The following is a 12,957-nucleotide window of genomic DNA, read 5'->3' as shown; positions in this document are numbered from 1 at the left end:
AAACAATAATAAAAGGCAGTGACTATGTATGGGGAATATATATAAAGTTCGTTTATAGATCAGAAACTATATATATTCCAGCAGTATATAGCTATTTTTACAGATCCTCTATGAGACCAGCATTCATATGAATGTATTCATAAGCTTGATTTTGTGCCCCGTCACATGGCAATCAGAGCCGGGCAATTCGTGCCCCGAAAGCTCAACTCACTTTGTGACTGCAGCGGCGAGTAGCAGAGGCGCCGTTTGGTTGGGGATTTGTGGGCCATAAACCGTCCCCCACCCCCCCCTCTCGCTTTCGAGAACGCCTTTGCATTGCGCTAATTTTATAACGCAAATAAACACGATTTGGCACTTGAGTTTCCTCGGCGGCCGCTTTGCTTCTTCAGCGGCTCGAAAGTGGGATTCCGGTACGGATTTGGATTTGAATTTGGAATTGAATTTGGAATTGGAATTTGGTTGCTTTCACTGTCCAAAAGCAGCAGCAGCAGCAGCAGCAGCAACACCAACACCAATGGCAACTTCAACACCAACAATCAACAACTACGACTGCTAATTATTCATGACATGGCCATCTATCTGGCTATTTGGAGTGGCTACTCAGCACTTTTTCGTCTGGAAATTGTTTCAATTGTGGACACGATGTGATTCACCTGGTCATGGACCCATGGCTGCCGGTTAAATGATAGTTGCTTGTCGGTTATTCACTTGCTTTTCGATCGGTTAACAGCACTTTTGGTGACCCTAAACATTAGTTTTGGGTTATTTCAAGTCATTAACTAATCTTTTAGCCAGGGAAGCTTTCTTTTTGTCCCTAAAATGATCAGTTTTTGAGTATTTAGTTATTGCATTGGTCATAAAATCAATTTGAAGTGCTCGTTTTCTTGTCAGTTAATTAATTCACTTGATTTTCACTCACGACGTTCGGGTTACGACTGTATGTGGCACACAAAAACAGACACAGAGCTACACACAGACACTTCAAGTTGGACACCGAAGCGGCTACTTTGCCTGACCTCCGGCGGTTGGATGGATTGCCGCTGATGATGCTCACGAACCACACGCTCCACGATCGCCTTGTGCGGTCCGCCCCAGATCCCTGGTATTTTCCCATATTTTCCCTATATATACAGATATAGTAATCCCAAGTTCGCTGAAAGTCCCCTTCCGCCAAGGGCGACCCATATCAGCCATTGTCGAGCGTTAATCAGTTTATAAATACATCGTCACTTGCAGTTTCCCTCTTCTTGATTTTTTTTTTTTCAGTTTTTTTGCTAAGAATTCCTTAGAGAAGTTCATGTAGTGCAATATCGAATTTCAACAGCAACTGGAATTCCTCGCAAAGAGCTAATAAATGCGGTTTGATTGTCGACGTAATCGTCATCGTTATTATTGTTGGCATATGTCGAGACCTCATTGTTTCCACGAAATGCGTCACACAATTGACAGTCCTCGCAGCCAGAAACCATCCGTAGCCAAACCCAAGTCCAAACCCAACCCCAAAAACAAAGCCAGAGCGAACGAGACGAACGAGACGAACGCCTTGAAACAATGAAACATCGACCAGAAATTAGCGCGGTTGTCTGTCAAATTTGATTTTGCTTTGATATGTCACTCGCTTGCCATGGCTGAGGGTGGCCGGGGGGGTGCACAGAGGGGTTAACGAGGCGGGTTGGCCAGGGGGTTAAGTCTGACTGCAGCAAGGAGAGAGCTTGTCCCGATTTCGATATCGAGGTCGCCGCCGATTTGCACTTCTCAGCGCTGCCTTTGGTTACAGTGAGAAAAGTTGGAAGTTTGAACTCTCCTCTGTTAAATCTGTTAATAACTTTAGTGTTTAGTGATTTACTTTAAGATTATTCTCTGTGTATCTTTGTCATGTTGGAGTGTTAATCCGAAGGCCCTCCTTCGGCTAATTTATGGGAAAAATCTCACTTGGGATGCAGTTTATGCTGGCACTGAAAGAAAAGCAAAGTGTTAGATAAACTATATACTAATAATATGAAAATTGATCCCTGAAATACAGAAATATTATTAGTGCTGACCCAAGCTTACCCTAAACCTTATCCTTTCTTCTTACTTTCAGGATTTCCGCAGCTGAAAAGCTTTGCCGCAGGAGCTGGAACATGTTTGCCAGGTAAGTTTATCCACTACCCAGAGGGGGACTATCAACCATATGTATATACCATATATAGCGGAAGCCTAAAGGTAGGCCATGCCTACACCGAAGTCCTTCCACGGCCATCCCTTTGGTAGTCCTTTAAGCGAAGGCCGAAAAAAAAAGCTGAGCATCCTTTGGCCGACAGAGGGCGTTCGCCTCGCGTTTTTCCCCTAATTAATGGGCATTCCTGCGCTCCAATTTGACTCATGGATGCTGACTCCTTCAGGACCAGTGCCGAGTTGGGGGGGTGGGCGTGGCGCAGGGGTAAAGGGTGAAGCGTAAATTTCACATGTCGCGCACATAAATTCTCCAAATTGCTAATAAAATAAACAATTTAGCTAACGAAAAAAAAAAAGGAAAACACATAAGCAAAAAGAAAATACACACCACACACACAGTCGCACACGCACACGCACACGCACACACATGCGAGAGACAAAAGTCAAATAATGAAATTTCCATTTTCATTTTGTTGCATTCGTAACGGGCAATAAATATTTTCAACATACGCTTTTATACGCAATTTGCACGCACATACATCTCTCTCCTCACACGTCCTGTCCTGTCCTGTGTGTGTGTGTGTGTGTGTATGTGTGCTATGCCCATCTCTTTCGCTTGTACTGTCCCTTTCTGCCTTAACCCTTTTCGCACACATATGTTTGCTGGAAGGGGGGGCAATTCCAAAACAAAGGCAAAGGCGAAATGCGAGGCGCACACATAAACTTGTCTAATAAGAAGGGATCTGGAAACTGGTTCAAAGGATGGGTTAAAAGGGAGGGGGTAGGCAGGGGGGCTGATGCTGGCTCTGCAACAATAAATTGGAACAAGCCAGAAAGTCCGCTCATCACCGCAAATTGATTGAGAACCTAAAACAGAATCTGCTCAGAGATTGCCAACTAATTTTGACTTTTTGAGTTATAAAATATATATTAGCTGTTGGTTAGATATTAAACAGGTTAGATATTAACTAAGAGTGATCAAATATGTTTGTAAAAAAGAAAGGAAAAATATCTTAAAGTCTGATTACTAACTAATAGCTCGCTTTTTCTAACTTTCCTTTAACTTTAAAATAGAAATCAGCAAAGATCCTTTGACTCTAATCATAAGCATGCTAACTAGATTTCAATATTCAAAGTTTAAACTTTAAAGTTTATCTTTTCTTATTAACTTTAATTCTTTTCAATTTACAAGCAAATCTGATTGCCTTAACCCCGTCGCTCATCTTAGAGGCTCTTAACTCTTTTTGCCTAGATCTTGGGCCTACTTAATTGCCCTTTTGTCACTGTTGTTGCTGCTGCAGTTGAAGTTGAAGTTGCTGCTGTTGCTGTTGCTGCTTCTGCTGTTGCTGTTGCTGCTTCTACTGTTGCCGCTGTTCATGTTGCGCTCCTGATGATGTTGCCGCTGCCGTGTAGTGGGCCCTTCTAAAACTCTAATCTCTGACTGGGCCAGGCAACACGAACTTGGCCACTTGGCCGCGCATTCTTTCCATTCTGTTTTTATGGGCGAAGTGCCCTGCTTAAGTCTTCCACTCGACGCCTGCATTCTTCCAGAGCGGGAAAAGTGTCGGGAAAATCCGAGGGGGGGGCAGGCAGCCACTTGCTAAGCCATTTGCTGCGAGCAGATTGCAAGACAAGATTACACAAAGGCCAGGAAAAAGCGAAGAAGCCGAGAGACTGACAAGTAGGGCAATTTGCCTTGAAAATGGATGAAGAAGAAGCACAAGATGAAGAAGAAGAAAGGAAGGGGGAGGGGTTGGGGGGTTTGGTTGAAAAACTGGGGGCTGTTGCACCATCGTATTGCACTTGTCATGGCTAAGATTTTAATTGGCATTTTTCCCCCATTCGTGGCATTGTGTTACCCCCAGAATCCTTTCTTCCGAGCGTGTCTAAGTTTTATTTGCTGGCCATGTCGAAAGGAGGCAGGCTAACCCCTTCTCTTTCTCCTTTCCCTCCCCCTTCCCATAAAGATGTACGGCTTAATTGAAACACGCAAGACAAACACAGCAAAAAAAAAAAAAAACAGCAAACAGCTAACAGAACACATGTGTGAAGCAAATCCAATCGCAATTCACAGCGCACCAGTTGACTGAATGCGTGGACATGTCGGGGTGGGTGTTAAAGTGCCCAAAGATGGGTTAACACATGTACACGGGGTTGGTAATGGGTTAAGGCTAGCTCGGGGAATTGGCCACAGAATCGATGGAGATATCTTCTGGTAACGAAAAGAGGAAAATTAGAAGGGAAAAGGTCACGGAATATCAGGAAAACCTGTTAGGTTACCAGAGAAATGTTCTTTGATAAGGAAACTAGACTAAAATCTTTAGTTTTTCGGTAAATATTAATAAGCTTAATATTTTATATGTTTTTTTTCTTAATTTCTTTCACTATTTTTATGTGAAAACTTGGCAAAAAGTGTGCCTCAATCGTGCCTTTTGTCTGGAATTTATGCCGAAAATTCGCTTTGACATTGCCCAGCATTCGTCCCCGTCTAATTGCTTCTGTCTGCCTGCCTGCCTTCTTGTCCTTGTCCCTGTCTCGCTCTCTTATCCCTATTACCATCTCTTTCTGCTAACCTTTTGCTGTCTCTTTCGAACGGACTGCCGGGATCCCTCGCTTTCCGTTCCTGTTCCTCGTAATTTGCGCACTCAATGGAAAATTGTTAATTAGATTCCTTGCTTGTCGTGTGACTGCTTCTGCTTCTGCTTCGGCTTCTCCTGCTTCTGCTTCTTCTTCTTCTTCACCCCTATTGTTTCGTCACCACCCACTAGGCAGCCTCTCAGTATCCTAGAGGAAGTGGCTAGAGCTGAGAAACTTTCCCTCTCCCCACTTTTGGGCGGCAGCGTTTTAGCCAGCTTTGTGTCAAAGTTAAGTTAAAGTGATTGTTGTTGTCACTACAGCAGCGGTGTTGCCCCCATTTCTTGCAGTGTTGTCGATTAAATGGCCAGATTGGGGCTTGTTTTATATTAAATATTAAGAATTGCGAGTTTTTTAAAGTTTTATCAAGCCAAAAAAAAGGAGTTTAAATATCTTTTAGTTCTTTTTAACTTAAGAAATCAAAAATAATCTCTAAAAGAATGCAAATTTGATTGCAAAAATTAGCTTTGAAGTAGCCAAGATGAGAGCACAGCCTCTTAACCCTTTAGTGTCTGCACCGGTTAACCCTTTCTTCATGTTTTTTGGTCCCACTTCAAGCCACCTAGTCTTCCCCTGCCCTGCCTCTTTGCCGCCTTACCTTCCGCTTCACCAGGGCCAGGCCAAGCCAACTCAACGAACTTTAAGTGCAAAGCGTTTTTCGCCGTCAGCAGCAGCAGCAACAACAACAACAACATGCTTAAATTGTAACAACAACAAAAAGAAGAGTGGCACAATTTTTGCACTAAAACTCTTTGCTCTTTCACTTTTTTGCAACAGCACGTGGAAATGCGTGTTTTTTTCTGATGAAAACTTGCAACGTTAACGAAGTGCAGGAAATACTACAGAAGCGAAAGAGATAGAAACAGTTGAAGAGAAAGAGACAGCAAATCATGGCAAATCATATATTGCTATTATTATTTTAGTAAATAATTGCAATGGAACTGGAAGATGGGTTGTTAGGCCTTTTGGTAAAAGGATATTCTTGAAGGTATAAACTGAAACTAAAGGGAAATCTCTCATCAATTTAATCAAAGGCAATGATATCAAATTATAGATAATATCTCTATTTACCTTACGTTTAGTTAACTTAATTTACTTTTGTTAGATTTCCTTTGGCTTTCTCCTGCAAAATCAACTCAATTATTGAATTTCCGAAATTAGATACATGAGTGAGTGGCCCTCCTCCACCTTTCCTCATTTCAAGTAACTTTTCCCTTTTTGCCTATTGAAATTAACCTTCTGGCATCAAAAAGCAAGTTAGCAAAAGCTGTTAATTGGAGCATTTACCGTAGCCCCTTTCTGATTTTTTGCATTTGTGGCTTCTGTTTGATTCCTCAAGCAAATAATTCAATTTCATTTCTAATTAGTACGAAAAAAGCGTACGAAAATAAGTGAAAATCCGAATGGCAGTTCACAGGACACCCACACTAGTGTCGCCACCACTCACACCCATACTCATTCACATTCACACACACACATGCACAAAAACGCAGCCACTTTGGTTGCTAATGCAAATTGCGAATTGCGAATGCCCCTTCAACGATGACGTCGTCGTCTCTGCCACTGTCGGCGCTGGCAGAGCAGCTGCGTCGCTGCCGCGTTGCCAACAACTCAGCCACTTTATTAGCGTATTTTGCCATGCAACTGTTTATGCGACACACACACTAGCACACACACACGCACTCCCATGCACACACATACAGGCAGCCACTGCACACCAACACAGAGACGAGGAATTAGTCATTTTGTTGGTTACTTGATGCATGGCGAGGAAATGGGGGAAAGCGGGTGGGGAAAGTGGGGAACGGGAGCGGAAATTGGGCTGAAAAAGCAGGAGCAGCGGGGCTAGGAGGAAAACACTTGCACGGCAAATATTTTCGGGCACTTTCCTAGAAGAGTTTTAAGAATATATCAATTTAAGTTTAAACCAATTGAATTATAAGAAGGAAGCATAGAAACCTATGGGGTTACTATGTGACTTTTAAAGGCCTTAATACGCGAGTATTATTAATTTACAGGGCAGGAAAGTATATGTACTTAGACAAAGAACCAGGATTACGACCTTTTACGGAAAACTCCAATATTTTCTTTAGATTTTTTCACATTTTTTATCGGTTTTTTATCTATAATTTAGCCAAAACAAGACGCGCAGCTAAAAGAACGACTGCTTTGTGAAGCTAACGATCAAAACTAACTTTCCTTATCATTCCTTTAATGATTTTGTGAATTTTAATTTTTGAGAATTTTTTTGAATTTTTTGTAAAATCATCAAAATTTCCGAATTTTTCTCAAATTTTTACTTTTCAAACTGTGAATGCAGTTTTGTTATAATTTTAATTACGAGTTCATCGAGATATTGCATTCCATAATCGGACAATTATTATCTGAGAAATGAGAATAAATAATGCCATTTTGAGGGGAAAAAGCGATAAATCGGATTTTCAATTTTCGATAAGGGGTAACATCATTAAAATTTCCAAAAATTGTCATAATTTGCACATTTCAATGTGTGAATGCAGTTTTGTTAGAATTTTAATTACGAGCTCAACGAGATATGACATTCCATATTCGGACCATTATTGGCTGAGTTATAGGAGGGGAAAATCGGATAAAGAAGATTTTTCACCTTCGATAGGGGGTAACATCATCAATTTTAGCAAAAAAATGCCAAAAATTGACTTTTTAAGGCTTGAATACAGTTCGATTGGAGTTTTAACTAGGAGTTCGGCGATGTACGTGCAGCGATGTACGAGTTTGGTTATGTACATTCCACAATCAGAGAAGTTTTCGCTTTGCTATAGTCAAAAAAATAGTTATTTTCGGCCAGAAATCAGAATTTTGGTCAGTTTTTTAGTTCTTAATTAGTAAAAACATGAAGCTCTTGAAAGCAAACCAAGCCAGCCTTATTTCTCTCTCTGTAACTTTGGCTGGCTTACAAAAATAATGCAGCTTACAAAATGAACAAATCAGAGTAGGAGGGCTATGGAGAAAGGCAGCGGGGGACAGGGATTTTGGAGGCGGAGTGCTGTGAAAATTCGGTGGTGTTTGTGGGAAGGACCGAAAACCTCTTTCCCCTCTTCGGGAAGCGACAACATTTTTTATGCGCTTTTGAGCAAATTAGATTTCCTAATTAAATTTTCTAGTGAAATGCGCATAAATTTCATAAAATTCACTTGCCAGGAGAAAAAGGACGAAGAGCGAGCGAGAGGAGGCGACTTTCTTTGTGCGGCAGCAGAAGAAGGAGCGAACGAGAGGGCACTAGTTGGAGCGATAGAGACGGAAGAATGCTGTCGCCTTTCATTTGGGTGGCGACATTTTTTGCTATGGCATTTTCCACCAGCTGACGTCGCCGACATCCTTTCGTCCTTCGTCGTCCTTCGTCGTCGTCTGCTTAAAGTAATTAACTAAGAAAATTTTAATTGCTAATATGTTGTGATGCATGTGTGTGTGTGTGTGTGAGTGTGTGTTAGTATGCATGTTGGCATTCAGTCGAGCTGCCAGTGTGTGTGTGTATGAGCTCATTAAAAGCTAGAAAGAAATTTGGTGTTGCCTAGTTTTGTGCGTTCCCCAAAAATGTGTATTTTCAAAAATACATTTTTAGGGAAATAATTTAATTGAGCACAAAATAGATATTTGAAAGTATTAATAACAGGTGCCAGGGATCAATCAGATACTGACCGGTGAAATTTATACTCGATAATAATTGCGAAGGGCCCTTCCTTGTTCTGGAAAAGGAAAAACCAAAATCCGAACAATTAAATTTCCCCTCAGAAACATACCTTGAATTCGGCCAGGGAACTGCATTCCGTACTGGTGGCGGTAATTCAAGATGCAATTTTCAGCCTTCATTACACGCATTTTCACTAGCAGCTCCGGAGATATGTTTTTCACGCACATTTAGTGGGAAAAACGGGTGGACTGGTGGAGGAGATGGAGGGAGGGATGCCGTCGAGGCTTCACTTGAACGGCTCTCGTCAGGCACAAACAGGCTGCTTCTACTTCATTTTTCATATCGAATTTCAGTGCGAAATGTTTTTTCTGGCTGCACGAATATGCTCCTCTCTGGCTCTGGCTCTGTGTGTGTCTGTGTTTGTGTTTTGTTTTCCCAACTTTTCCATACTTTCGAAACTGCAGAGTGGCCGTCCGCAGACCACTCGATCACCGAACTGTGCATTTATGTTTTCCGGGTGCTTCAGGGGCTCCAAGTTCGATTTGGCCAAAAACTGAGGCTGAGAAGTCCTCCTCTCTGCTCAGTCAATCCGCCAAGTTTTGCTTCGATCCTACGACGACTTGGACTCATCTCCAATCCACAGACTCATCAGCCTCCTCAGCATCCTCAGCTCATCTTCAGGCCACTCAACTTTGGGCTTACACAGAGAGAAATCAAGGGTGCTTAAGTAAAGCAAGAAATTCTGTAATTAAATATTAAATTAAATCCATTCATTGCCCATTTCTTCCACTGCACTCCAACTCCAATGCCACTCATCGAAATCTCAAATCGCGCCTGTCAACGCCTGTCAGCTCCTTCCTTCGATCCCGAGTCTGGGGACTCCGAGTGCCATCCTCTTTCCACGACGCTTTCACTTTTCCCCGCCGCAGCCTTTCACAGCCTTTCTCAAGTGGGGTTTTCCTTGGAACAAAAGACGATGATGTGTGCGCGCGATAAGCGGCAGACAAGTGGGAAACTAGATACAATTATTAAATATTAAAATAACAAACCACCAAAAACCGCTTCGAATCCCGCGCCGTTCCAGCGCCATGTGTTTTCCGGCGGCGGTAGCGGGCCGTGGGATTCTCGTCAACTAATTTGACAGGAATATTTTTAGCACAAAGGCGGCGGAGGCAGAATAGTTGCCTAAAGTCATTGTTCGATGTACTAACTTACTAATCAATGCGATTATTATCTATCAAATCCTATGCAGGTTCTCTGGCGCCCAAGGACTTTGGCATGGAGGGACTGCATGGTTTTGGCGTTGGACCGAACAGCAAGAAGAAGAAAAAGAAGCGACGGCACAGCCGTACCATCTTTACCAGCTATCAACTGGAGAAGCTGGAGGAGGCCTTCAAGGAAGCCCATTATCCTGATGTCTATGCCCGCGAAATGCTGTCCCTAAAGACAGAGCTACCCGAGGATCGCATACAGGTGAGTCAGCACAGCTCCATAGGTAATCTGATATGATGGCATTGTCTTTTTGGGTAGACCTGTTTCCTCCTTCTGGTCCTACTCATGCTGCTTATCTCCCCTCCGTTCCCTTAATGAATTAACGAACTAATTACATCCGCCGAGTAGGTGTTTGCTGTTGGCAAAACAAAAACGCGGCCAAGGAATTTGCATTTCCTTCGAACCGACGTAGGTCCTTTGTCGCTCCTTGTTCTCATGTGCTTGTTTGGATGTCTCCGGCCTGATTTTTCACACCTCCTTCAGATTTATCAGTGAGTGTGTGCAGCCAGTTTATGGCCAGCCCTTCGGAAGGGGACTCTCAAGTGCAGCTCCTCTGACTTAAGTTCTCTCTCTCTCTCTCTCTCTGTAGTTGCCCCCTTTTCAGTGTCTTTATCCCTCTAAAAACCTGATCTTTTCTATATCTTTTCCATACAAAATCATTTTCGATAATGTCCTTAATTGAATTTGAAAGGACATTCTTCTATATAGGCACATAGGTAAAAGTGAGCCGAGAACTGCGAACAACGCAAAGTCCGGAAATCATTTAACGTCCGATTCACGCTGCCTGGGCAAGCGAGACGGCGCATGGGGTGTGAGAGGGAGATGGCTTGCTAGCCAGGAGAGCGGGGGAAAAAACGTAGAAAATTTCAGCAACGTTTGCGAATTTATAATTAAGCATTTTAATGGCCGTTATTGTTCTAAGTCCCCGTCGACGTTGCCAGAGCGAGCGAGATGGGTTGTCTGTATGTATGGGTATGGGTATGGGTATGGGTATGGCTGTGTGTGTGTGTGAGCATCGAGTGAGCCAAATTGCCACCCTTAAAAGGCAAACCCCAAAAGGACTCTCTCTCTCTGTGTGTGTGTGTGTGTGTTTAATTAGCACACAAAAAAGTGTAATTATGGCGCGATTTCTTGGCGAATTTGCCCTTTTTTAACCACTCACTTGCCATAAGTTCGTAGCCGTCGAGCGGTTGGGTTGCAAATCGGTTTTCTGCCGCCGGATTCGAGGCTGCTCTCCTGGCTGGAATGCTAATGGGGCAGCCTCTTCAGAGTTCCGGGCTCTCAGATATGGCTTAGACGCGAAAAACTGATGATGACAGGTCTGAGAAGTGCAAAAATATATTGAAAAGTTGGTGGAAAGTTATGGATTTCTGTACTACAGATTACCCTTTAAATGGTAAAGACTGTAGCTTGGCAAAAGTCATCTTGGGGAGGCCTTAACTGATCTCTGATTTGATACCTTAAACCCAAATACCTCGTAATCCTCATCGTATATAGGGAATATATTCCCTATGATCGCTGCTAATTAAAACGTATCGCAGGCCTGCAATTAACCCACTGACGCCCTTGGGCCGTCAGCACTCGCACATCCACTTACTTCTCAACTGGCTTTCTGCTTTCTGCAATTCAAATTGATTTTCGAGTGTGTAAAATTTTCCAATTACAGACTTTGGAGAAGGACACCACCCACACTCCCTTACACACACATCTGTCTTTATATATATACAAAGATATATACGAATATATATATATATATATATGTAGAGCACTTTGAAGGAGCTTTGGCTTCGGGATTGGGTTCTCGGGATCGAGATTGCTTGCTAAAAGCGAGTCCAATTAGTAGCATTACTACTAACACTTCAATTCTGGCCACTGGAGTTTCTCCCCCCTCTTCCCCTTGCTGGGGTTTTCTGTCTCCGTCTCCGTCTCTGGCCTGTCCTCTCTCTCTTTCCCTCTAGCCTGGCAATAACGGCAATAGTCAACAAGAACAACAAGGAGCCAGGACCGAAGGACAACTGAAGTGAAGCAATGGCGCCAAAGCACGGCCATTTTGTGTGTGCACAGTTGGGAGGAAAGTGGGAGGGAAAGCCAAAGAGAAGGGGTGCTATTTGGGGTCAGGGTGTTGGGGTGGTGAGGGGGGTTCTCGAAAAGTGGGCGCTACGTTAGTTATACATCAGTTAGTGGGCGTGGCAGGAGCGTAAATTTGCATTTAACGTTGTTTGCGGTACCCACAAATGGAGTCTATCCTTGCCTGTCCCTGTCTGTCTCCCTGTCTCCCTGTCTCCCCTTCTCGCTTCTCTAGCTCTTTCTATATCTATCAGTGAGTGTGTTAGTCAGTGTGTGTATGTGTGTGTGTGTGTGTGTGGGGCAAGGACTCAACAGTTAGATGGCCAAAAAATACTGGGGAAGACCGAAACAACCGCAAAACGATGCACAAGTACAAGAACGATAGGAAGAGCCAGCCTTTAGAGGCGGAAAGGGGGGCACTGGGAGAAAATTGTCATTAGTTATTAGTCATTTAAGATGAAAATTATGGACTTTCGCGGTAGTTAACCCTTTTGAAAAACCTTCTTAGAACCTCTTAAAAGCTAAAAATATCTCAAATTTGTAGACATTCTCCTTGAAAACTTCAAATCTGATATGCAGAACGATAACCTCAAGGGTGTTACTTTACTTTCTTGACTTCTTTATACTAATTTCTTTCAGTGCTTACTAACACACACACACAGGCAGACAGTGTCATTGAAAATAACAGCACTATTTGAGCCGAAAAGGTTTAGAATTTTACTTTTCCGGGATGACAGCAGCAGCGGCGCCCCAAAAACTAACAACACACACCACACCAGGCAACTCATACATAAACAAACATCAACACGCACACTTATACATCTATACTGTCCTGCACACACCACACACACACACACAAACACTCACACTCAGTTCATATAGAACCAAAGTTGGCTCGTCGAATGCGTTGCATATTTTCAGGCACTTAAGCTATTTTCATGAAGTGTACACACACACACACATGCCCATATGCAGATTACCCTGACAGCCGAACCACACCCACTTTTGCCCTCTTAACCCCGCCAGAGCCCAACAAGCCCGCCAAGCCTGCCACCTTAACCCTCTGTGCCTGGCTAAAAAAGGAAACTACGACTACAAGTACACACTCCGTATTGATTTTAATTGAAAAATTGTTAATTTTCCATGCCAGTAGCAGC

General features: G+C 43.0%; 1 protein-coding gene across 5 annotated transcripts in view; it reads left to right on the top strand.

The window, feature by feature from the left end:
- Window positions 1-12,957, top strand: part of LOC108103691 (protein bunched, class 2/F/G isoform) — an 87,133-nt gene that overhangs the window by 58,862 nt on the left and 15,314 nt on the right. For 4 of the 5 annotated variants that reach the window (XM_017209284.2, XM_017209281.2, XM_017209280.2 and 1 more), the window contains 2 exons: window positions 2,084-2,134; window positions 9,714-9,934. The exons of the other annotated variant lie outside the window; for it this stretch is intronic. In XM_017209284.2, the coding sequence (XP_017064773.1) occupies window positions 9,740-9,934 (195 nt within the window). In that variant the 5' untranslated portion in view covers window positions 2,084-2,134; window positions 9,714-9,739. The remainder of the gene's footprint in view (window positions 1-2,083; window positions 2,135-9,713; window positions 9,935-12,957) is intronic. 5 annotated transcript variants of the gene reach the window in all.

This window comes from Drosophila eugracilis, unplaced genomic scaffold, assembly GCF_018153835.1.
Source record: "Drosophila eugracilis isolate 14026-0451.02 unplaced genomic scaffold, ASM1815383v1 contig_2167, whole genome shotgun sequence".
NCBI classification, from domain to species: Eukaryota; Metazoa; Arthropoda; class Insecta; order Diptera; family Drosophilidae; genus Drosophila; species Drosophila eugracilis.
The sequence above is the reverse complement of the archived record's forward strand: the minus strand, read 5'-3'. Positions and strand labels throughout refer to the sequence as shown.